The sequence below is a fragment of the Haliaeetus leucocephalus genome, unplaced genomic scaffold (assembly GCF_000737465.1).
Source record: "Haliaeetus leucocephalus isolate CR32 unplaced genomic scaffold, Haliaeetus_leucocephalus-4.0 Scaffold702, whole genome shotgun sequence".
Taxonomy (NCBI): Eukaryota; Metazoa; Chordata; class Aves; order Accipitriformes; family Accipitridae; genus Haliaeetus; species Haliaeetus leucocephalus.
In genome coordinates, this window is record NW_010973138.1 from 2,283,673 (window position 1) to 2,310,680 (window position 27,008).

Below are 27,008 nucleotides of genomic sequence, written 5' to 3' on the forward strand. Positions count from 1 at the left end.
GGAGCGTGAAACTACATGCTGCTGGCAGCGCGTGTTTTCTAGTCTGCGGCCGGTAATGTGAGATAAAGGCATTGCCCGTCAGGACCCCACACATCATGGGCTTGCTTTTCTGGTTTTAAAACTTCCAGTTTCCAGCCTGCTATGGTTGATAGGTGTTTGCAGGCCCGCGTGGGCACTGAGCCCTGCCAGCACCAGTCAGCCCTGACCCTGACCCAAGGAAATTACAGCTCACATCAAGGACAACTTCTAAGGACTGAAGTAGGCATTCAAACAAGTTTAGGAAACTGAGCTGAACACCCCCAAGTTGGGCAAAACTCAAACAAGGAAGCTAGTGATTTCATATTGAAAATTGCTCAAACTGCACTGGGAATCAGCGTTTGCCCTTAAAACTCTCTGATTTAGTTTCCCTTAAGCTTCTTCGCTCCCTCTGCCTCTAAGGATGCACAGAAATTATGTTTAGTTCAGCAAACATGAATAAAATCCTGCAGGAGGGCACATACAGGACCACAGCCAGACCGGGGCTTTTGCCTTCTTCCCAGGACACCCATGAAAGCCATAAATGTTTCCAGTCCCTGGAGAAGAGGCATTTCTTGTCCTCACCTGCGAGTGGGATATTATAGTATCCTATAAATTGGAGGTAAAACCTGAGGGAATATTGCTGCTCATTATTTTCACATGTACTGGAGCTTGCAAATGAAAAGCAACATCCAATAAAACCTAGGTGTGCAAATAATTAAAGCAGTAGCACAGGACAAATAAGAAATGAAAAGCATAGGACAGAAAGGAGAAGGAGTTATGAATGGGCAAGAGAATGTTAAGGACAACACTGGTCTGGGTTACTTTTTCAAATATGCAATTATTTCTGCAGGAACTGTTATCCTGCAAGATGGCACATCAGAAAATGATGTCTCTTCTAATAAATGATTGAAACTATTGAAGAGTGCATATCTAGCCTTTAAAGTAAAAATAATGTGTCTTTAAACCTCAAATGCTACAGTTCATGGTAGCCAAATGAAAAATTCTGCTACTTTTATTAAAGCAAGGAAAATTAACTAGCACTCAGGATAATTTAATTTTGAAATAAATTTATTGTATGGGCATTGGTGGGTCACAGACTCCATGAATAAAAATTTTAAGCCCCTAGGAGCTTTGTCACCACCTCAACACCTTACTGTGAAAAAACTCCATCATTAGCAATCACTGTCCATTGGATAACTGCCAGTTTGCCTGCTTTTACCCACAAGGAAAATGTAGCAGGTTACTTCATTTTCATTACTGCTTAAACTACATTGAACTACACCCAGGCATTTGCTACAAAACCAGGCAACACTGTAATTGGTTTGCTTGCCTGCCAAAGCCCAGGGATCCAGTGGTCTCTAGCTGAGGGGATTTTAAATACCAACGGACTAGGAAACTTTAAAATGTTTTACTTCAGGTGTCTCAGTTTTGTGTCTGCAAAAAACCCACCATACTGTTCTGTCTTTAGTAATTAATCAAAGATGGGGGGATGCAGAACACTTTTGAAGTATCATTTCAGTTCTTATTCTGTAACCATTCATTCTGTAATTTGAAAGCTTAGAGAAAAACTTTCAAAACAATCTTCACTCTTGATGCTTGTGGGGCTGTAAGACCCTTTGGTGATAAGCAGCATAGGAAATCTACTCAGGAAACAAATGACTCTTGCAGGCACTAAATGGAACAGGTGAATGTATGTACACAATGCTTATGTGTTTTTCTTGTCTTATGATCACAAAAGCCACAGTCCCTAGGGAAAGTTTATGGGCATTTGCTAACACTGTAAAATTACGCCAGAGAAAGTTTCTGCTTGCCCTTTGAGCTGCTGTACCTTCAGAGGTATTTTCTGCATCTGTCCCACTTGGCTAACAAATTAGCAAAAGTGTCATTCCAGTCCTCATAGCTATTTAATTTACATGTTTTCTGCTCATCCACAAATGGCCAACAATGTATTTTTAATCCTGCTAGGATCAATTAAAAGAATTTAATGACTTAAAATGGATGCAGAGTTTGTAAGGCAGAGAAAGAATATTGTACCAAATCTTTGCTTGTAGAGGTCACAAGGACTTCAAGGGCTACTAGAAAAAGTAGACCACCTACCTAAAATATGCAACTGATGTTTAAGTTAACTAATTTTACCTAAGACTTGGGACAGATAAGAACATACACATAGACAATAGGGGTGGCAATGTGGAAGAGCAGTTCTTCAAGCTGCCATAACTCAGCCATGGTTCACCGTGTGCTTGTGCCTATAATTCAGGTGGAACCTCAGCATCCTGAATTGTGGTAGCATGAAAAGTAATGTGGAGAAATAGGGATTTAAATGTATATTTTAATAAAATTACTTTTTTTTTCTAGTATATTGTATTGGCTTTGTGTGGCAAGGTTTTGGTAGCGGGGGGGGGGGCTGTTTACAGGGGTGGCTTCTGTGAGAAGCTGCTGGAAGCTTCCCCTGTGTCCGACAGAGCCAGTGCCAGCCGGCTCCAAGACGGACCTGTCGCCGGCCAAGGCCGAGCCCATCAGTGATAGTGGTAATGCCTCTGGAATAACATATTTAAGAAGGAAAAAAAAGTTGCTGGGACAGACAGAAACGGCAGCCGGAGAGAGGAGTGAGAACATGTAAAAGAAACAGCCCTGCAGACCCCCAGGTCAGTGCAGAAGGAGGGGGAGGAGGTGCTCCAGGCGCCGGAGCAGAGATTCCCCTGCAGCCCGTGGGGAAGACCATGGTGAGGCAGGCTGTCCCCCTGCAGCCCAGGGAGGTCCACGGTGGAGCAGGTGGGTTCCCGAAGGAGGCTGTGACCCTGTGGGAAGCCCGCGCTGGAGCAGGCTCCTGGCAGGACTTGCGGATCTGTGGAGAGAGGAGCCCACGGAGCAGGTTTTCTGGCAGGACTTGTGACTCTGTGGGGGACCCATGCTGGAGCAGAGTGCTCCTGAAGGACTGCAGCCCATGGAAGGGACCCATGCTAGAGCAGTTCGTCAAGAACTGCAGCCTATGGGAAGGACCCACATTGGAGAAGATCATGGAGGACTGTCTCCCGTGGGAGGGACCCCACACTGGAGCAGGGGAAGAGTGTGATGAGACCTCCCCCTGAGGAGGATGAAGCGGCAGAAAATAATGTGTGATGAACTGACCGTAACCCCCACTCCCCGTCCCCCTGTGCCGCTGGGGGGATAAGTGGAGAATCCAGGAGTGAAGTTGTGCTTGGGAAGAAGGGAGGGGTGGAGGTAAGGTGTTCTGAGATTTGGTCACCCATGAGCCCTTTGTTATATTTTCTCTCCCCTGTCCAGCTGAGGTGGGGGGGAGTGATAGAACAGCTTTGGTGGGCACCTGGTGTCCAGCCAGGGTCAACCCACCACATATACCTTGAATGTCTTTGTGAAACCCAGGAGCAAATACTTAGAACAAGATGACAGCTTTTAGATACTTCTTTTGTGGATATATTGAAATCTTAACACTTTCCCCCCAGATATGCAAAAATGGATCGTATAACAAAAAGCAAAAAGCAAGCACTGATTACTTTCAGATGATAACCTAGAAAACCTGTAAAGCTAGTGAGTCTAGCTCCCAGGATGTTGCTGGCCTGTTAAACAAGGCAAAGGTGGGGCATATTTGTTTGTTTTTCTCATGCTTTGTTAATCCAGAGATACACAAGGAAAAGACATTCAATTGCACTTCATCCAGACAGATGTCAACCGGCAAATTTTCCTCAGTATTAGCAGCAACAGCTTAATACATTATCGGCCCAAATCTCGTCATCTTTAATACATAGCGGCCCAAACTTTTCAGAAGAGGAAGGCAAGGGTATAGAGAAGTGCAAAATGAGAGGGAGAGGAAAATCCTTCTATTTAATGCTGCATACTTGGATATAGCTTTGCACAATCCTACAGGATCTCTGTTGTCTGTTTTCTTGAAATGCTGCTGTCAGCATGGTCATTAGGCCTACAGGTCCCTATTAGCACAGACCCTGTGCAATCCCACGTTGTCTACAGCCATGTCTGGTTGTAAACAATTCTGTAAACCCACTCAGTCAAGCAGAGATTTACCGCAGGGAGCTGGATTGGCAAGGTCCCTGCTATCAGCAATCCCAAAGCACTTGTAGCTTGATGACATCTGGTGGTATGTCCTGGAGCTCTTCCCTGATCCATTCTGCCAACACCAGGTTTCTCAACAGGGACCCAGGCTGGTGCCACTGCGATGGTCTCAGGTCACCTGAAGGTGATGCTGGAGTTCTAAAAGAGCAAAAAACCACAGTAAATTGACTTTTGAAGCCCAATCCCCACGCATAGTGAGAGAGATGGATTTCTTTTAGACCTGCCTCCTAGAGAGGGGGAAAAGAGAAAAAAAGTATCACCTTACCTGTGGGCCAGGATGGCAACAGACATGGGTAGTGACAGTGGGTCAATATTTCAGGACAGTGTGGGGGAAAAAGGTGGGTGTAGAAAGGGAATATATGTGCAAACCAGAAGACTGTAAAAATACATCAGCAGTTAAAAATCAGTATAAAACACCAGCCAAGAGAGTGTTCAAGGTGTACAACAATAAAAAAAATCTCATACAGTAAGAATATGGAAAGCTGAAGTTAATGTTAGGCTTACAATTGAAAAAAACCAAAGGAAAAGTAAATAGTGTTCTTACACATAGTACTTCAGAAAAGCGCTGGGTGCATGAAAAGAAAGAAGTTGAAGAATCACAATATCTTGTTTATTCATAAAAAGTAGTTTTATCTAGCTAAAAACTATAAAAATCCAATATGTTAATATTTGTATATACACTGGCAACATAGATTCTTGTAGTCTTTACAACAACTTGTATTTCTTAGGAAATGCTATTGAATTTCCTAGAAAAAAAAAAAGATGAGTCAAGGTATAGGCAGATATTACTTGTGAGCCTCTAGAATGAAAAAAAAAACCATCCTGAACCATTTATTTTTAAAAACAGTTTGTTTTGGTGCAGAAAGGGAAGAATAGTTAATGTTTAAATAGCCATCAGAATTACATGTTGTCCTGAAAAATTACATTGAACACTTGAATTGTAAACCTTCACATATTTGTCTACACTGCACTGTAGTTATCAAAAAAAGTCATATTCTTGCAATAAATTCTTACTTTTGTGTTTCATACACAAACTTAAAAGGTGTTTTGTCTAGATAGGCCAGCTTTAATGGGGAAAGATGAGCAAGAGAAGTGTGAATGAACAGACAGTTTTACAGTTTTGGATTCAATAAGCCTGAAGCACAGAGGGTGCTCTGACGATGATGGCAATTTCCAAAGCATAAGAGAAGTTTAAACACAAGAAAAAACCTGAAAACTTGCATAGTACCCCTGTGAGCAGAGCTGTGTAATAATAAGTAGGCTTCACTGAATATCAGGACAGTAATAAGCAAAACCAGCCAGCTTTCCAAACTGTGAAATAAAAACGCCATGTTAAACAGTTGGTGCTAATCTGTCTTGCTTGACCAATCCCGTAAGTTTATCAACATGCATAATACACCATGCTACCTTTAAAGATAAAACCTGAGGACTTAAAATAACGGCCTTTTAAAAAAAGGCTTTTAGGGGGAGGGAAGAGGGATATTACCAAATGATCAGGAGACCCCAAGCTAAGGACCTTTTTAGGTAGGATATTTAAAAAAGAAAAATTGAAAGTACTTTTAATAGAATTCAAGCAAGACAACAGAAATTGCTGTGAAAGGGCTCAAAACTCTCCCATTTGAAAAACAAACCATGTGCGCCACCTCCCGGGGTACAAACCACAGAGCACAGTACCCACTCCGCGCTCTCCCCAGGTAAGAAACCAACACTCCCAGGGTGGCTGGCTGGCTTAGGGACAGGTACTTTCAATTTGTATGCCTTCTTGATTTATAGTCTAGGGCAGCAGACAGCAACAGTCCAAAATATTACTGTAATCCATTCCAGATGATCAGAAGCTTCATCTTCTCAAGTTAATGTTTTCTGTGCCCAATTCCTGTCCAATACTGAAATGAACTGATGAAAAGTTGAAGCAAGGAGATCTCAGTTATTTAGGCATAAGCAGGAAAAATCACCTTGGAGCTAAACTTGCCTGCCTCCCCCCATCCCTGCAAGGTTCAGATGAGATTTAAAGCAGTTCTGCTTCCTTTTCAGAGCTAAAGCCAGAAGTTAGAATTGAAAGTCACAAAGTACTAGGAAGAATTTGGATGGATATAATTTATTGGCTTTGAAGTTAATCTTAACAGGATTTAAAAAGACACACAGAATAGGTTGAAAGACTTAATCATTTATTTTAAGCAGCATAAAATTTGATTTTTTACATACTGTTTATCTGAAAATGGCAAGACCTGAAAGTACAAAGTATAAATTTTTGGAAAATTCAGTAATGAGGCTTGACAGTAAGTAAGTGGGATAGACATCCTAACATCACCTGAAGACGGAATTAAAAAGACTATACCCCTTTTTTCAAAGTTTTGATCCCATTTTCCTTTCGGTCAATGTTAAAAACTGTCTATTAAAAAAAAAAAAAAATCAGGTGAAGAAATGCCTGTACAAGATGGAATCATTTCCTTAAAGGTGAAATCCTTTCCACGCTTCCTAAATAACTATCAAGTAACAGCTGATGTAGTGTTAAAATCTTAAAAGATTTCTGCATCTCCATACAAAATTTTCAATAAAAAATGTGAACTGCCTGTTTCAGATAAATCTTATTTAAACACTCAACCTTGTACAGTTTATGCACACACATAGTATTGGCTAGCAAAGCAATTTTTTCCAGGACATATTGCAGTAATCCATGCCTTGGTGCTATCAAGAAATTGTCAGTTGTCTTTTCAGTACCACTTCAACATGACTTTCTTGAGTCCATTTTTTCCACCCAGAATTTTCCAAGGGACAGCTATATTGCAAAGATGGCCATTTACACATTCAGCTATACAATTCCTCTCTAACAACACAGGAATAAACATACCCTTCGCAGATTTGACAAAGCTCTGTGAAAATTCCCTCTTTAAAGAGGGATGTGATGAGAAGATGGTTACAAACAATGTAGTTTATTCAAGTATTTTGCCTAAGTACACATCGCTGCAAAATCAGAGCGGGCCGAGTTGCTCAACTGAAAAAAGCAGAAGTGTCTCAGTCAGCAAAAAGACCCAACAGACAGTAATGGTCCACTACAGCTGGCGGTAGGACAAAAAAATGGCAAGGCCTTCAAGGAAGGGGCTGTCATCTGCTTAAGGAATGGCACTAACCCTCACAGCTCCTTGTGGTCCTCCTCTCCACCCCTCTATTTCATAAGGACAGAGAAAAAGGAGAATGTACAGGACCAGTGAGGAAGACCAAGCAGTTAAGTATTTATTTCCAAGTGGGAAGTGAAAGAGGTCTAGGAAACGTAGTAAAATGCACAAAGGAGTTCTTTGCACACAGACAAATTCAGGGACCACTGACGCAGATGAAGTTTTGGCTCTATTTCTCCTAATACTAATGCAAGTATTTTCAACCTAGAGTTAATTTCTAAAGCCTTACAAACTACTTTAAGACAGGTCTGTGAATGGTCACCGAGAAAAACCTATCTTTTGTTAGAAGGCTCAATTTCAGATATAGAGGTCTTCAGCTTTTAGGAACTATTTTTTGGGGGAGAATAAGGGGGCCAGAAGACAATGAGAAAAATCAGAAGATTTACAGCCAGTGAGTTAGTAGGACAGCAGCTATACTAAAATACATTGATTTTAAGTGATTATCATCAGTTAAAAAAAAAAGAACACTTATTAAGGGCTAATTCCTTTTAAATGCTGAAAATTACCTTCTGCATTTTACTTTTTGGCTAGCTGAAAAGAAATTCTGTATGTGCCTTCGTAGTCTAATCTAAAATTCCCAGTATTTCAAAAACTACCAGACTACAAAGATCCAGCGAAAGCCTAGATACAATGAAAAGGGGGAAAAAAAAAGCAAACGCAAAACATTCTTATATTACTACTGTACAATCAGTGATGTCAACAGGTTTTAAAATAATCTGTTTTGTTGCTTACAAACAGACTTGCTAGGGGTGAGACATATCACTATGAGCTTTGTTATATGGGGCGGGGAATATTCAGTAACTGGCCAATGATTCTATTTAAAGATGATCGTGCCCCTTATTCACCTGTGAGTGGATGATTCCCAGTAGCAGCAACAGGCACCTTAGAGTACACTGGCTTTCAAAACATTCAGACAAGTGAACCCGTACCAAAGAAGCCAGGTTAACTAATGATGTTACACTTACAGCAGCTTGTCAGCAACTGCGGTTGCTATCCTGTTCTGCTCTAGCAAGGAGCCTCAGCCTTGATTTCGAAGCCTCGTAGAAGACTCAATTATTTAGCATCTCCACATTTCACACCACCAGCCAGCTGCAGCTCACCATAGCCCCTCTGTCAGTTAGTGCAAGTCATAGCAGTGGCTTTTGCGGTACGGATCCATCTCATCCAGGGGTTCGGCTGAAGCCAACAGTTATATTTCAGATAATGTTCCTGAGGAGCCATTACCAGGACTCTGGATTACTCACAAGCCTGGCCTAACATCTAATTAGGCCCCAGAAGCCAGAAAATCTGACTGGCTCAGAAGATTGCTCTTATCCCATTACCAATCTCTTTTCACTTCTCTGAACAGCAGCAAGAACTTCATCAGCCAGAAATGAACAATTTATCAATCAGAGCGTCAAGTTCGACAGGAACTAATGTCTTGGTAAATTGTACAGACCTTTCTTAAAAGGATCAATCCGTTATGCTCTTAAAATTTTTAATGAAGTGAAGTTAAGGGTAGTTTACTTATTTCTCTTTCCATAATTTCCTTTACTTTCACCTCCATAGGTCATTGTACCAGCCCCCCTCATTACTCAGCTCATATTACTACTTATATATGTGAGGCTCATGTCTGAGATCAGGTTATGACAACTAACCAACCTAGTTGTTGGAAACGTCTACAGAAATCAAAGCAGCTTTCAGTAGCACAATCATTCTGGAATATCAGAAAATTTAAGGACCACTCTCTCTCTGAAAACATGCTGTGTTAAGCAAGTCTCATAAACCTTTTCATATTTAAAAGGAAAAGGTTAGTATACAAATGGCTCATCCTTCAGTGAAACATAGCCAGTTGATACACAGCAAGTAACTGGGTAGAATACCCATAAGTTGACTTTAGCTGATGAAGAGTTGATGGTTGTTAAGCAACCGATATGTTAACAAGAGATACCAAAACTGATAGCTCTGTGATTACCACTAGTAAACCCGCACAGCATCAAAACTGCGAACTGGAATGGTACACTGCCTTGATATATTGCATTTAGGTTGATCCAACATACAAATCCCAAATACAAGCTCTTTCACCTTAAAACCAGAACAATCCCCTCTACCTAACTTCTGTTACAGAACCTGAATAAAAGGCTTATTAAAATTCTTCACCTATTTTCTTCAGTGTTTAAATTGAGCCAAAAAGCCCATGATATTATTTCTAAAACTTGTGAAGGCAGTGGGATAGAACTAACATATTCCCATGCCTGAACTCAGGTTTAACTACTTGAGCTGAAATCACACATCTTCAAATCCCTAATGATTGCACTGATAGCATCAATTATCTAAAAGGCCGCATCCAATGAAACATGGCTTTCTGACATTTTCATGGTACATGATACTACATTCACATTAGAACGCTGGTTCTGCAAGAAATATCGATATGTGTAGGAATGCTTTGCAGTGCTGTGATTTGGAGCATCCTGTCTTCCATAATAAATAGAGAATATTTTCCAGCACTGTCTTTACTCAAAGCTTTGTTTTTTTCACCCTTTTTTTAAGCTATGGTTAATCTTATCTCTGAAGTTAGTTAACAAGAGCATAAAATACCCCCCAGCCCCCTCCTTTAAAAAAAAAAAAAAAAAAAAAAAGGCAGGGAAAGACATCACCAGTAAGACACACTTGGTTACACTGTAGTCTGTCACCGTATTTCATCTTTCATAGAAAAATGCTCAAGAGCATTATTTTTCTTAATGTGCTGTAGGCTAAAAATGAACCCTCAAGGGTTTCTATTGCTCTTCTCGTTGCCAGAGCAACAAAGCAATACTCACCTGAATATCTGCCAGTGTAAGTATCAATTTACAAGCTGAGATGAAGTTTGTGCTGCTAGCAGATGTCGCTAACAGCATTTTTACAATAAGCCAAATTTTAGTGGCAAAGGATGCCACGAAAACTCAAGAATATATTACTATTTCATTTGTGCTACTTGATTATTGCTCCTATAATTCAAGTGTTTCTATTAAAATGTCTTGACCAACGACATTCAAAGTGAAAGGGTAAACCTGAAAGGCTTTTATATGAAATCTAGCGCACTAAAAGACTTCATTAAGCAACTCAGAAGAAATCTCACTTGTCATTACAAAGCATACTAGGAAACTTTCCCAATAAATTCCTTCCTAAAACTCTTTGTGGTAAGGAGATAGGAGAGGCTGGGGAGAGGGAAGCAGCTAAGAAACATTTTAAGAGCGTACAAGCATTATTACTTTCTGAATTGGAAAAAGGGCTCATTGTTTACCACTGTATCAATCCAAACATTCACACTGTGTTTCTGTTTGAAACAGGTGACAGAAGCATTACTTATATTACCATACTGTAGAATAAGGAATACAACTCTGAAATTATTTGTTCTGTGTAAAACAAAACCCAGGAGGATGATATGGAACCAAATCCCAGAATTGGAAACATCACTAACTTTTCAGAGCAAAGTATATTGCTTTAAGAAAAACTCAAGGGAACTACTTCTTGTTATAACGTGTACTAAAAATTCTAATTATAAGACATTAAGAAAGAGATGTATGGATAATAGAATATGGAGAAAACACCTAAGCTCTATAGTTTCTTACATTCTTTATAATTCACCATTTTCCTCCTCTTAAAAACTAAGAGGCAGAGGAAGAAGGAGGCAAACTCAAAATTTCCTCCTATTTCCAACTCCTAATTCCAAGAGAAATAATTTTCAGACGTTGGATCACAACACCAATTATTTTACTCTATTCAGCCAAGTAATCTGAAAGTGCAAGAGTTAAAAAGGAAAGAAAACCACAGGCACTTCCAGTTATGAAGTGAAATACACAAGTTAGTTTAAAAAAACCCCAACAGTGCTTTATTTTCACACACATTACGTGCACCTCTGTAAAAGCACCATTCCTGAAAAAGAGAAATCTTTGCTTATTCCATGCAGAGTCAAATGCAGAGGCAGTGTGAATCAGAAAGCTATATGAAGGGATTATAGGCAGAAAATTTTCTAGGCAAGGGATTGGGAGATTCAGAGCTAAGCTTCCTTTTTTTTCTCCTTGTTTCCCACACAGGCATGCAAACCGTTCTGCTATCAAAATGCAAAGGAATTTTTTTTCCTTTTTTTTTTTTTAGAAGAAATCCCAGATAACTAATAGTTATCACCGGACTCCTCAACCTTGCATTGTTTATCTTTCAAACCCACTACGCCAGTGTTACAGAAAAGCTATGGAGGTCCTGCAACGCTCACTGACTAGATACAAGAAAAATTGTCTTATCTGCAAAGAAAATACCATGTTCTGTCCTCAGCATTAAGATCTGCACTTGTACAATGGAGGTCTGGTCAAATATATTCTTCCCTGCTCTCTCCCACTATTGTTTTCAATCTTACCACGTATTTGTTTTCAGCCGGTCAGTACACACACTTTTCATTTGACTGACACACCAGTGAAGCTAAACTAAACACCTCCAACTGCTGTTCAAGTTGAAAAACAAGCCAGCATTAAGACTTTCACTTCACAGTCTGTCCATGAAGACAGATACTTTTCCCTTGAACTTCTAGGTTGCTGAGCTCAGCCAAAAAAAAAAGGTTGTCTTATTTTGTTGTTTCCTTTTTGTTACACGCTCACTAGAAATACCAAAAGACACGGCAGAACACAGATCTTAGCTTTATCATCTGTCCATGCATATGCAGACCAGCCTTTTCTACATATCAGTCATCCTCAACTCAAAAAAACCCAACAAACACCACAAACCCCCACACTAGGGGGGAAACTGAAAGGCTTTTTTTGATGCACTGAAGTGGAAAGTCATGAAGTATTCATTTTTATAAAATCCACTACTCTGAAGCCAAGGCATTGCATTTGGTTGTATGGAGTGTCTTGTGCTTCAAGACCAGTTCTAAACCACACACTTACCAGCAGTAGCATCCTTGTAAATTAAGAGAGGTAGTCTTGTTTTACACTAAGGCTGAACAAGTTTGTTTCTCAGTTTTCACCTCCTCAACTATTTTGTAACAACATTCAGGAAGGGTGACCCTCTCAAGTGGCAGCAGTGATCTTGAGGAAAAAAAACCCATAAACCAGCATTTCTTCTTGACCTCACTTGCTTTTCTCTGCTGCTTAAGTCTGACCTTTCTCCCTCCCCCACACCATAAGCACAGTTTCAAAATGAATTGATGTAAACAGAAAGCAGTATTCATTTAATGAAAATAATAAGAAAGATTATTAAGTTTTTTCTCTTTTTCTACAGTCAGGGCTCGATTAGTTAGAAAATACTGACAGCTTCTTTTTTTGTGAAAGAGGGATGGACACTTTTGTTCAGACAGTGGAAGAACATCATGGTGTGTTTTTTTCTTTTTTCCTTTTTTTTTTTTAAGAAGGTACTATTGAGAGCATAAAGGCTCATTGTACTGCAGTAGCAAATCCATTACCGTAGCACTTAAGAGGTGGTTAACAGTGCTTTGGTTCAGAATCAGTGTTAGAAAATAAAGCTTAAAAAGTTATGATGCAGGATATTTGGCGGGATTTCAACAGCAATTTGTAAGGAATGTAGAAAGAACTGAGGCATTGGCTTCTTCCCCTTGGCAAAGTACTTTGTTCTTCATTCTGTTTAAGTCCCAGGCTTCACGATCAAGTTTCTCATTTCCATCGATGACGCACTAAGGAGGATTCGTCATTGACCACGTCATTGTCGGTGTAACGATGCTGACACCGTGGTGGAATAAGCAGCAGGATGATCAGTACAAGGAGGATAATTGCACACAGGCTCATGAGAGCATAGGAGGCAATCCACAACACTGGTTCATGGAAAGAAACAGTAGAAACACAGTTGCTTGCAACATCTGCTGTTGTGAAAGGGCCTTCAATCTCAGATACTGGAGAGCCATCAACTTCTGAGAAATTACGAAAAGAAAAACATTAAGTCTATAGACATCATTTAAAAGTAAATAACATAAGATCTAGCCTAAATACCTATATATCCCTTTCCTTCCATCATCATACATCTCAGCATACTCATGCTTTCTTGTATTTCTGATTGCAATAAAAATGCTAGAATCCCATGTTTATAAAATGGGAATCTGAAGCATAAGGAGACCATGACACTCCCACATCTACACAGGCTGTCAATGAGAGAACTGACATTTAATCAGGTCTCCCACAGCCCAAGCCACTGGATCACCTTTTCTCTCTGGACTAACCTTTCAGAAATGTCAATTTAACAGAGCTTAAAAATCCTACAACACCTACACTGGAGTAGGTCAGGGCCTAGGCAGTTTTTGTTTGTTTCTGGCATTCACAACAACTCGAAGAGTACCTCAGATGATGCTTACATCTTCTGTGTTTGCTATCTTCCAGGGTCTTAGGCAGCAGCATGCAGGTTCGCTAGCTTCACAGATATCTTAAAGGACTGTATCCTAAACACAAGGTGCGGGGTGGAAAGCAGCACAGATACTCTTGTGACTGGAGGTGAAAATTCAGAAGGAAGGGAAGGCGAGACGGGAGAGCTGGATGACAGCTCTCCAGAAAAGGGGAATAGTGGAGAGGAAGGTCAATGACAGGAGTGAGGAGCTGGGACACGAACGAGCAGAGCTGTTGGGCAGGGAGGGAGAAGCTAACGAAGCAGTTTGAAAAATGGAGATGACAAAGCTAAGGCAAGAAGCATGAAGGGGTGCCTCGGCAACTTCATTTTCGAACAGCCATCCATCTCAGTAACATCACAGACTGTGTGACTTGTTTCATTACCATCACAAACCCCTACTTGTTAAACCAGTATTTGCTAAAAAGGGTTATGCTGCCCATGGTTGTCACAGTAACCGTGGCAAGCACAGCAAAGTTCCCCTGAGTTGTGGACAGGGCTACGTGTATTGTAAAGGCAGAGCAAGTGAGTTGCCTAGGGCAACAAAATATTCAGAGCATTTCATATCTGCAGGTGCGTGGCCAGGGAAGGATGGATACCTTTTAGCTTGCTTGGGGCAACTAGGAGCCTGCAGTTAGTACTGTCTGTGCATTTTAACAAGTCTTCCAAACAGCTGTAATTCACTTCTCTAGTCAGATACTTCAAGACACATTTGTGTCTTTCTTATAAAGGCCTCAGTTTTAACCTTCCTGCTTTATTTCTTGTTCATTTCATACACAGAGACACTCTTGCCAAATTGTAAGTGATCCTGCCTACTGAAAACAGTATCTCTTATTTACACACATCTTAGACACAACTCCTGAAAGCATGTTTAAAGAGATTAGCATAAAATACCCTTTGGAAGGAAGAGGGGAGCCTGGGCTTTGGAAAGGCAGGAAGGTGGCCTTTAAGGTTCTCTGTGGAGAAACAAATGCAGAATAGGTGGGCTGCTTTATCTACAATTTATTGGGAGAGATTTTAGTTGATATGCAGTCCCTGGCCTCCCAATACCTCATATTATTTTAAGGTTTAAGTCTCATTAGACTTAATTCAACTTAATTGCAGGCTGCTGCTGCAAGAGACAGTCCTGCTCTCCCTCACTCCTGTCCCTCACTGCCTCTTTTGTATTGGTGCTAGTGACTGGCAGCCTGCAAGGAGAGTCAGGGCAGCTCTCTGATCTGATGGAAAACCAACCTGTCATAACAAACAAAATGCCGAAACGAGGAATTTTCTGCAGGATCACTCAACTGAACCAACCCCTTTTCCAGCTGCGAGTGTAGGAAGACTCCTTTAGCAGCAAAAGGCTGTTAGACTGGGTGAAAGCTGAGGCTGTACCCACAACCACCCTAACACTGGTGGATACCAAACACGTACTCTTCCAACTCATCAGATGGTAATAAACTGGCCTGTGCACCCTGTATCATCAGCATATCTTTGCCAAGACACTGCTGTTACATAGGTATATGGCAAGGCAGCTGCACAGGAGCAGACATACTTGTAAAAGACTATCTAGAAGGTCCGTGGCAGAATCTGTTTTGTTCCGAGTCCCATTATTGAACTTTGTCTACCATGCAATTGTTTCTTCTGGACATTTCACCCCCTCACACCAGTTCATCTGTCTCCGTGAAGTCCTGCAGTAAAACCAAACTAAACCACTTTTAATACTAATGTGAAATGCAAGGCATAAGTATTACTACTCAGGAGGTTAGTATTTTGAAGAAGTGGGAAAAAAAAAAAAGCAGGACAATTTTCTACCTTGGAGATAGCTTTGAAAATAAAGAGTCCCTAATTAGTCATTATTTGGCTTGAGTACATAATTACGCCTATTAAAAAAGGCAATACAAAACTGTTGCCATAGTGGCTAACATTTTAAATTAAATTTTGAGAATGCCTGATAGCAGCACAGCCTCTGCTTTCTTCCCTCCAAAAAGAAAAGTTTTCCCTCACTCTCTTCCACCCCCAAAGAAACTGAGAGGACATCAAAAGAGGGGAAATTTGCCTAAAATGTTCAAACAAGCCATTAACATAAACTAACAGTCACACACACTTAGCATATTACACATTAGCTGAATTAGGATATTTTGGCATTTTTTGATTAGAACATTTGGTGGTGGCTACCTACAATAAATTCTTGACCTTGAATAAATGGGATTTTCTTCAGTATTGATGATTACAAAAACCAAAAATGGCACCTCTGGAAAAATGCTATTTTATAACATTTGTGTAGAACTCAAACACGCTCTCACTCACTCACCATCTTGGGTGGTTTGGAAAGGAAACAAACTTGAAGTTAGATCAAATTTATCATAAAATTGTAAAGTGCTGTGTCATGGTTTAACCCCAGCCAGCAACTAAGCACCCTGCAGCCGCTTGCTCACTCCTCCTCCCTCCCACTGGGATGGGGACGAGAATTGAAAAAAAGTAAAACTTGTGGGTTGAGATAAGAACAGTTTAATAACTAAAATAAAATAAAATACTAACAATAATAATAATAATAAAAATATAATAATAATAGTCATGAAAAGGAATATAACAAAAAAATCCCACCCAAAACAACCACCCAAGAAAAGACAAGGGATGCACAATGCAGTTGGTCACGACCCGCTGACCGATGCCTGAGCAGCGGTCCACCCCTCCTGGCCAACTCCCCCAGTTCATATACTGGGCATGACATCCTATGGTATGGAATATCCCTTTGGCTAGTTCGGGTCAGCTGTCCTGCCCATGCTCCCTCTCAGCTTCTTGTGCACCTGCGTGCTGGCAGAGCATGGGAAACTGAAAAATCCTCAACTTAGGATAAGAGCTACTTAGCAACAACTAAAACATCAGTGTGTTACCAACATTATTCTCACACTAAGTCCAAAACACACTGTACCAGCTACTATGAAGAATATTAACTCTATCCCAGCTGACACCAGGACATGCTGCTTGGAAGGGGCCCCTGGAAGTCACCTAGTCCAGCCTCCTAGTCAGAGCGGCACCGTCACCATCAATAGATCAGGTCAGCTGTAGCTTTATCCAGCCAGGTCTTGTAAAACCCTGAGGATGGAGACCCCATGATCCCTCTGGGCAGCCTGTTTCAGTGCCATACCACTCTCCTGGTGAAGAAGAAATTCCTCATGTCCAACTTGAACCTTCCTGAATGTAACTGGTGGATGTTACCCTTTGTTATGTAGTTACACTTGCACTCACCCTTGGCTTGCATTCAACTTTAGGCCCACCGTAATCCCCAGTTCTTTTTCCACAGGGCTGCTGTTCAGCTGGTCCCTTCCCAGACTGTACCCACGCGTGGTGTTTTTCTGCTCGAGGTGCAGAACTTTGCACTTCTGTACACTGAAACTCTTGAGGTTTCTGCTGTCCAGTACTCCAGGTTACCAACGTCCTTCTGGACTGAAGCTCTGCTATTCATCATGCCATCCATTCTCTCGAGTTTAGTGCCCGCAAATTTGGGTGCATTCTGTCTCATCACAGTTTAGTGTAGACGTAATTTATGATTACAGTGCTTGGTGCATTTCTTCCCTAAAAAATACCCAAGTCTTGCTCCTATGATCTTGTCACTTACTACAAAAATACTAGGGGAGTAATTCTGCTCAATACCAAGGTACCATTAGGTTGCTTCACTAATACTAACTAGTTGATCTGAACATCTTGTCTCAAGAAGGGACCTGATCCAAAACCTTTCCTAGTCATCCTGTAAACAGTAGGTTATCCCTGAAATTATCAACAGGCAACTTGAAACAATTTGAAATTAGTAACAGGCTGAAGAAGTCTTAAAGGCTTTCACATACTGAGGAAAAAGCAAATTTCTTTTCATGCTACAATGGAATAGCTTCCTGCAGCCATCTATCTAACTATCCTCACTCTTGGTACATCCTGGAGAATGAAAATGATGCAAGGAATATTGTGGGATAAACCAGTTCTCATCTCTAGCCAAGTCTGAATAGAAACTTGGGAGTTCAATGAAGTAAGGCTTTTAGTCCCGTTCTCCTCATTTTTGTATTCAGCACATACCCATTTAACATTTTATATAAACATGGGCTTAAATTTAGTGTTAACATTCTATTGTAAACAAGAAAGCATAGGTCATTGCAAAGCCACACCAAATGGTCTTTTATATTTCTCTGTTTCTGAAGATCTATGCCACCAGTAATTCAATTTAATTTATACCCACGAACAGCCTAAAAAGCTCCAAATAAATTACATTAATACAGTTGCTATGGAGGACATGGCTGGCCTCCACAGGAAGCCAGTTAGGCAGCTTAATCCCTCACATTGCACTGACTGCTAACCACTCACAGTTGTGGTTTTCTGATGAAAGTAGTGTTAAATATGGAAACCACAAGCTGTGAAGAAGTGAATTCAGAATAACTGGCACATCCAGCAAAACGTCATCTACTTCGTGTGAGCAGAGTCTGACAAATCAGTATATCTTGTCTCAGTCAGTGGCTTGTATCATCTGATCTCTCAAGAAGCTAAGTTCCCACGATGCTAGCTTAGACGTATGCATGAAACATGGACAAAGAAACAAGGAGGAAATGCCTTCTAGCACCAGCTGGGTATCATCATGTGTCCAAGCTCATGCAAATTCAGATTTCATTTCTCTTCAGCAAGCTCAGTTCCTCTCTAGACAAGGCTGGCAGAACTACACGAAGTGGCCAAACTCAATGCTTCTACGTAGCAATATTAACATTAAGGTGTTATCATGGTTCCCTGACTCTTTTTCTCAACAAAGATGTGCCCTCAAAGCAGTTCTTACAGGCACCAGCTGGCTTGTGTCCCCTGCTCACCACATGTCGGTCAATATGTTCTGTCAAAGTGCCCCCGCCCCTCTCCATTCACAGCTGCAGCATGGCAGGGACAGGAGGCAGCTCTACGCTTGCTAAAATTGCAGTCAGGAAGCACAAGGAAGAAGGAAAGGCAGGAAAACCTGGTCTGCAGTATTTGTCTAGTTACACTCTCCTTCCAGATGCATTCAAAATGTGTCTTTCATCACTGCCTGGTACCTCATAGAGGTCTTCATTAAGCAACCCACATCAATATCCAGATTTTCTTTCGTAGCAAGCTCAAAGACGACAATTTTGAACCCATTAACAATGGGGAGATTTAAAAAAAAAAAAAAGCTTTTAAAATGCCCTGGAGCTACAACTCAGCTAGCTAGTCTCTCCCTCAATTACCTAGTCGCATTAAGCACTCAAGTACTTACTGCCTTTACCCTCTCTAACATAAAACTGGGGGAGAAATAAGCACTGTCCATCATAGTCCTTTTCTCATGCAAATCTCAGATGATACAATATTTTTCAGGGCATAGACCACTTCTGTTTGGGACAGAGACTTGCATATGAGTGCACATTCTTTCCCTCCTCTCTCACTTGTATGTTCTTGTGGTGCCAAAGCAATGTCTCATCAACAAGGGGAGGAAACCCCAAAACTTTTGGTTTTAGCTACTTGTGGTGAGACAGGAGAAATCATGAAAAAGCAAGAAAGGTAACCAGCACTGTAAAATCAGCCAAAATTATGAGCTTTTCCACATTTTCTCAGCAGCTAATTAAAAAATTAACGGCTTTCTACTTACACTGAGAAAACTATTTGTTTAGAACCAACACAAACACCACAAGTCTTAATTTGAATCCCATTTTCATCTTAGCTCTTTCTTTGAGTATTTCTGAGAGGCTGAAAAGGCACAATTTACATGAAAAGCGCTAGTAAGGTACTTCACTGCATATTGCAAAAGTTAGTTGAAGAATTCTTTTAGAACAAAAACTACATAAAAATGAAGCTGCATTAAAAACAGGGACTTGTCTCATGTAACTGTTGGGGAAACTGCACACACAGACAGATGTCTCAGAAAGAAGATCTCCTCTCAGAGGAAGAATGCAGCTAAGATGCCCAGAGCTGAGGCTGATTTACTTCATGCCAAAGACTGTTGCGTGCAATACAGCTTTCTTTTTTCTCCCCTTGAAATCTGAATAGCTTGGGATTGCTCAAAAATATACCCTTCGCACTTCATGAGTAACCATGCTTTTCCCCATCAGGTAAGTGGCAAATGTGTTTCTCTGAGAGAGCAGGTGTTTCCTCACTCACCAAGTCCTGAACAATATTTCTCTTACCTGCACACGGACTCACTGCAAAGCCCACTCTCCTCTGGGCTCTGTCAAATATTACATAGAAACCTTCCATGACTGTAGCACCAATAACTAGAGCATTTGTGGAGGAAGAGATGCCGAATCGGTAGCACTGTAAATTCTCTCCTATTCCAAGAATGGGTTGAATATAAAGCTATGGGGGGAAAAAAAAAAAAAAAAAAAAGCCAGAGTGTAAGAAGCAACACTACACAGTACTTAGAAGTTCAGATCTTTTGATTTTTATATTCAAGCACTCAAACTCCACTGGAAATAGAGAATGAATAGGGGCAAACAGATTTCTGTACATGATTTAAAACTGGTCAAAGCTTACATGCAGGTAAGAGGTGAAGGTCTTGGATTCTAAGCTTAAATTTGAACACAGTCAGTCACTATGTGAAGGTCAACAGCAAATTCATGAGAACCACTTTTTATTGTATTTTCCATAAGGGAAGGATAGCTGAGAAAGAACTTGGGATATGAACTCAAATTAGAGAATAATTTTATTATTTAAAAAATTATCAGGATGGAATTGATTCAGATAGCATTCAGTGTCAGCTTCAAGGTTCTAGATTCATAAATTCAAGTCACATTTTACCCCTTGTCTCCTCAGGGAAGATGAAAGATTGCCAAGCTACATGATCAATACAGAAAAAGCTTACCATTAGGCTTTACTATATTTCAAGTTAAAATGTACTTAATAGGTTCATTCTCCCCTTTGCTCTTGACCATCCCCTGAGGTAGAAGACTGTATTAGTAATGCTAGAAGATACTAGCCTGTATTGCAACCTATACTGGGAGGGGAAGCCAGAAAGGAAAAATAAAAGTGGCACATTATATTCTAAAAGCTGGGATGGAATATTAATAAAAGATAAACCAACCAAGTTACAGAAACTGGTGAAGAGATCACATAGGCTCATTGCCAAGACTGACATATTCAGAAGAAGTGCTTCAACTCAGAATGCCACGAAAAATAAATCAATTTGCTTCCCAAAATGAGAAGGTCAAAATGAGCAGAGACATTCTGTATTGACATCTGATGTGGCTAAAGCTCATGAAAAACAAAACAAAAAGTTGCCTATTTTTCCTGACAATTTGAAAAAACCATTCCCAACTGAGATTACACTCAGAGGGAAACTGTGTTTTTCTTTTTTTGGGTTTAGGTTTGACAAGTTTGTTATTTTCCCCATTTAAAATTTTATTTTTTAAATTTCATTTTAAAGGATTTCCTTTGCATGCAATAAGCCAGTTCTCTATTACTGCTACAAATAGCTCCTATTTTTTAAAAGCATGTGCTTTATAATAGTAAAAATAAATGCATAACTGAATAAACAAAGAAGGTTGAGACCTGTGGTAGGATAGAGATCCGAAACGACTGACTGGAGTTTTCATCCCTCAGGTAAATGGAGAGTTTGGGAAATAAGGACCAGGGTCTTTCAGTTTTATCCCAGCATGCAAGCTGTGAACCAGTCCAGAAACCAGAAGAGAATTCTTGTATCTGTTAAAAAAAGGAAAGTGATACATACAGATTACATGTATTTTGATACATTTTTTGTAAATGGTCACTGCTACTGTTCAATACTTCTTCCATTCCCATGGAGAAATTCAAACACGAACACAAGTCTGACAAAGAGCTTTTTCTTTAAGGATCAAAGCAAAAAACCAACACACAGTTGAGGTGCATCATAACCCATTATGGCTTGGAAGAAGGGGAAAGAGGCAAAAGCAAGTTTAGCTTCCCTTCCCTCCCCATCTGTATTTCATTACTTTTACTTCTGCAATGGACCTGTATGATTTCCCTGAGCAATCAGTAACACAAAGAGGCAAAGCATCAACGGGCTTCTACTACTTATTTACCTCTTCCCTGAACAGCTCTGACCAAACGCCAATGTTTTGAAGCAGCAGACATTTTTTTAAAAACAGAAACCAAAATACAAACCACATGAATATGTAATGGAGTCATCTCCCTTCCTCACATACTTATAGCTTCTTACTCAACTTTAGGGTTTTGAAGCCAAGGGCTAAGCCAAAATCTCCTGTCATCTAAGGGAATCAAGGTCTGCTACAGTCAATGGAAAGAAACATGTCCCTCTGTCTCTTTTGCTGCCCTTCCACTCACTACCAATACAACTTGACACGCTTTTGAAATAAGGTTGATAAACAGTACTTTTTAATATATCCAGGGCACTAACAAAACAAAAAGAAAACCCCTACAGAGCTTGTTTGCCTGAGACAAACATCTTCTCTAATGTTCATGCTCCCCAAAGCTGATCTGCTGCCAGATCAGAGGAAAAACCTTCCTTATTTGAGTGCATTACTTTGTGCTGGTTCTTATTCCCACGTGAAGCAACATCCAAGAGAGTATCTTGTTCTGACAATGCACAGCCAAAGCCTGCCTTTTGAGTGAAGAAGAAATATGGAATCCAGCCTCTCCACTCCCCTCATTTGTATTTATCTTTGATATTGATTATTTTGTAAACATCAGCTCATACTTTAGTTATAAGGCATTTTACAGGTGACAGGTATTCACCCCATCCCACATACCTGCCAATGAAATATTTGTTAGGGCTGCACAGTATTAGAAACATAATACTTCCAGGTGCTCATCTCTGTTCTTGGGCCAACAAGCGTACATTCATGTAAATACACAATGAGACTTACCGTCACAGACAGACTGCTTTTACCCTTAACTCTCAATGCACGCTGTATTGGCTTTGTGTGGCAAGGTTTTGGTAGCGGGGGGGGTTACAGGGGTGGCTTCTGTAAGAAGCTGCTGGAAGCTTCCCCTGTGTTCGAGAGAGAGCGAGCCCATACCAGCCGGCTCTAAGACGGACCCGCTGCTGGCCAAGGCCGAGCCAGTCAGCGATAGTGGTAACGCCTCTGTGATAACATTTTTAAGAAGGAAAAAAAAGTTGAGAGAGTCAGAAACAGCCGCTGGAGCGAGGAGTGAGAACATGTAAGAGAAACAACCCTGTGGTCACCAAGGTCAGTGCAGAAGGAGGGGGAGGAGATGCTCCAGGCACCGGAGCAGAGATTCCCCTGCAGCCCGTGGGGAAGACCCTGGTGAGGCAGGCTGTCCCCCTGCAGCCCAGGGAGGTCCCCGGTGGAGCAGATCTCCACCTGCAGCCCGGGGAGGACCCCACGGTGGAGCAGGTGGGTTCCCGAAGGAGGCTGTGACCCCGTGGGAAGCCCGCGCTGGAGCAGGCTCCTGGCAGGACCTGCGGATCTGCGGAGAGAGGAGCCCACGGTGGAGCAGGTTTTCTGGCAGGACTTGTGACCCCGTGGGGGACCCACGCTGGAGCAGTGTGCTCCTGAAGGACTGCACGCCGTGGAAAGGACCCATGCTGGAGCAGTTCGTCAAGAACTGCAGCCCGTGGGAATGGCCCGCATTGGAGAAGTTCGTGGAGGACTGTCTCCCGTGGGTGGGACCCCACGCTGGAGCAGGGGAAGAGTGTGATGAGCCCTCCCCCTGAGGAGGTGAAGCGGCAGAAAATAACGTGTGATGACCGTAAACCCCATCCCTGTCCCCCTTGTGCCGCTGGGGGGGCTTGGTGGAGACATCTGGGAGTGAAGTTGTGCCCGGGAAGAAGGAAGGGGTGGAGGGAAGGTGTTCTGAGATTTGGTTTTATTTCTCATTACCCTACTCTGGTTGATTTGTAATAAATTGAGTTAATTTTCCCCAAGCCGAGTCTGTTTTGCCCATGACGGTAATTAGTGAATGATCTCTCCTGTCCTTATCTTGACCCGCAAGATTTTTGTCATATTTTTCTCTCCCCTGTCCAGCTGAGGTGGGGGGGAGTGATAGAACAGCTTTGGTGGGCACCTGGCGTCCAGCCAGGGTCAACCCATCACACACGCTTAAGTACATCTCTTGGCATGGGACAGAACGCTCTGCCCCTCACAGCTAAGTCCCAGGCCAGAGCTGCTGAAAAACATAGTTCTCCTCTCTTTCCATTTTCTCTTGGAAAGCAGAGCTTGTGAACTGAGAAAAACTGCAAGATAGCACCCAAACTGGACAGACCAATTCTATAAAGTGCTCTATTTTTAAGTGCCTACTTTCATTTCCCGGAAAGACTGCTTATTACATTGCATTTCTTTGCCTTACTTCTGTATGCTGAAGAACTGCACTGGGGGGATTTGGCTGTATGATACCTAAAAGGTTATTAAAGTAAAGATTTTAGGTTTATTTGGGCCTTCCTTTCTTCAACATATTAAGTTCGCATTATATTAATGCTGTGAGTAGATATGCTGTTCTGACTTCAGCTCGGTGAGGTGTAATAGCTGCCACTCCTCTGTGGTTCATCTCTGTCCTTCTGCCAAAACCACCACCTTCAGACCTGCTAACATCAAACTGCATCTATAGCTGCTCCCTAAAAGACTTCAGTGCAAATAAGTAAGATTTAAAAAACTATCTGCACCACTGAAGAGCATAAAGCTCACAGCCTTAGTTTATAACGGAGCTGAATAAAGGAACGCTTCACATGCAGTTATCCCAGCGCACCTGTGGGAGCAATAACATTTTGCTGGGAAGTTCGTAACAAGCTGCTAGGAGCTGGAACTTGTTAACCTGGTTCACCTGTGGTCAGAGAAGTACGTCTGACTACAGCAGGCGCTTTTATGTTTCAGTGGTACATAGCCTGCCAGAAGCCCATAGCGCTACAAGTAGGGTTGTGATGCCATGGTACAATTGCTGAATATACCCATTTTCCTGACATTACTCCTACACAGCTGGAATCTGATCCTTACATCTTGTAACTACTTTCTTATTTAATAGACTATCTCCTTTGTTTAGAGTGGTAAAAGTAATTTTTGGTGTGTGTGGGGGGAAAGGGGTACAGCAGCAAGGTGCTGGAAATTAAAAAGAAACCCTAAAAAAGAAGAGTTAGTTTATGCGTTTTTAATAGGAAGAACAAAAACCATTATGCCGAGTGAGTGGTTCCCCTCTAATACCTTATCAATCAGTTGACTATTTATGTGTCATGTGAAAGGGCCTAGTTCAAACGTCCTGACCAACATCAGGGAGGAGTGTGGACTGCTGTGACCCAGTTCCCAGGAGGACGCCCTATCCCAGGGTGCCATTACGAGAACTCTTGGGGAGGCTTCTTTCAATTCCCCCCGCATCGACTGAAATTGTTCCAGTCAATACTTAAGTGCTTTGCAAAGAGAAGAACTTTTCAACCAGGGAAGCTGAGCTACATAAGGTAACTGGTACACATTTATTTCAGATATTGGACACCTGCAGGCAGTGAAGAACACTTCATGCCAAATCTCTGCTCTCAATCGGGTAGGAAAAGGATCTCAATCTTGAATTATAAGCATAAAGGCAAATACGCTGTCTTTTTGGCAGCCAGCCAACAGTCCCGTTACTGTATTTCCTGTGATATGCAATGACTGCTGCTGTCTGATTGTGAATCCATGACAAAAATATTAAAATTGTTCACATTGAAATATCTGGGATTTATTCTTCATCTTTAACCTTCTTGGCGCTGTTCACTATATTCAGCCAAAATTTATGAATACTTTTTATTAACTAGAAAACGCTGCTTCAGTTACTCTACACTCAGAGAAATCCGGCATCCTCATGTCCTGCTTCTAAAGCCTACTCTATTTTCAAAGAAAGATTTTTTAAACATAAATAATTCAATAATGAAAGTCAAAAGCAGCTTTATTGATATGAATAATCCTAATGAATGGCATCTGTTTTATACAACAATAAGCATTATACTTGGAAAGGAACTGCTTGCAGTAGCAGCTTTTTCTACTTTATAAACACTCTGTTTTGAATGAAAGGACTGATTTTTCCACTCTTAGTACTTTGATCAGAGCAACAGGGATTATGTCCATGTTTCTGAAATGCTTAGAACAAAATATTCTCTCTCTGCACTATTTCTGATACATTTCCATACACACACTTCTTGTCTGTACTTGGACCCCCCCTTTTCCCTCCTCTCTTTCCCTTTTCAGCTCTTCCTTTCCCTTTTCTGTTTCCATCAAAGATTATCAGTCATTTCTCACTTATTAACAGGAGCAGTCCAGGAAAGATTCTGCTCCCCTCAGGTTAAAACCCTATGACTTACAAGGTAGATAGCAAAGATGACACTCCTTTCAAAGATCATGTGATCATTTAATAGGAATTTAACAGTTTGAGCAGATTGAATGACATTAGCTTACCAGGGACGTGCGAGCTATTGCTTGCACAACAACACTGAAGACTTTCTGGGGCAGTCGGAGGAGCGTGGTTCCGCTGTCTACTATCGCTTTATCAGCATTATACTAGGGAGGGGGAAAAAAGGAGAAAAGTTACACACTGCAGTTAATGTAATGCAGATTCCACTGTTTCATAACAATGACAAAGCTGTTCCTTTTGGGTAGCTGTCTGCCCAAACCTGCATGTCATACCTGTCAGCAGCTCTCTCTAGTTGATAGCTTGAATTCAAATAAAAGTCTGAGAGCAAAAGCAGGATACGGTCAGCCTAGACACAAGACTGTGTTTATCTGCACCATTCAGGAAATTACTGAGTGTCACCACAGCTGGTGCAAATGGCTAAACCACCGTAAAAAGAAGTAAAGCCTGGGCCCTCTCAGAGGTGTGAGCTAGTCCACGTTACCTCCCGTATGCTTTGGGCAAAAACACTCTCATGGTCAGTACAGACAGATACTAAGCATGCTGATGTAGCTTACACATATGTCCAAACCCTGAATCAAGGTCTCTGCTGTCACGGAAGCAACTCACTCTAGTTTAAACACAATACAGCAGCCTACTTTTAATGGCTGGTGTATCTTATTTAAGAATAGTCAGGGAACATTGGGCCTCATTACATATAGTGTTTGGTACTGGTTCAAGAGTACAAATGCCAAATGCCCCACCTTTCACTCTTGACTGCTGAAAATCACTAAAACACAGACAAAACCAAGTACAAAACCCCTTGAAATGTCAATCTTGCTACCTCAAAATCTGCACTAAAAACCTAAGCAAACATTTCTCTTCATTATTAAAACCCCAGCCCTCAGATTAAGAGATTTCGGCAAACTTCAGATACCAGAAACAAAGAATAACTATTTTAAAAGGTACGTCTTTTTTCATGAACTCCTTAAAAACTATGATTAAATGGAGGGGGAGGGGAGGCAAGTAGCAGTGGCAGCTGTTTGCATTAACTACTTTCATTACCAGCTTAGGCAGCAGGATCGATATAACTGAACACTGACATGTTTATAGCATAATCATAAGACA

At 41.2% G+C, this 27,008-nt stretch overlaps 1 protein-coding gene across 1 annotated transcript in view; it reads right to left on the reverse strand.

Annotated features, from left to right (window-relative positions):
* Positions 1-12,050: 12,050 nt before the first annotated feature.
* BACE2 (beta-site APP-cleaving enzyme 2) overlaps positions 12,051-27,008 on the reverse strand; it is a 30,919-nt gene continuing 15,961 nt past the window's right edge. Inside the window, exons 6-9 of the mRNA XM_010580405.1 lie at positions 25,949-26,050; positions 21,126-21,275; positions 19,766-19,934; positions 12,051-13,155 (exon numbers count right to left, since the gene is read on the reverse strand). Of these exons, the coding sequence (XP_010578707.1) occupies positions 12,902-13,155; positions 19,766-19,934; positions 21,126-21,275; positions 25,949-26,050 (675 nt within the window). The 3' untranslated portion in view covers positions 12,051-12,901. The remainder of the gene's footprint in view (positions 13,156-19,765; positions 19,935-21,125; positions 21,276-25,948; positions 26,051-27,008) is intronic.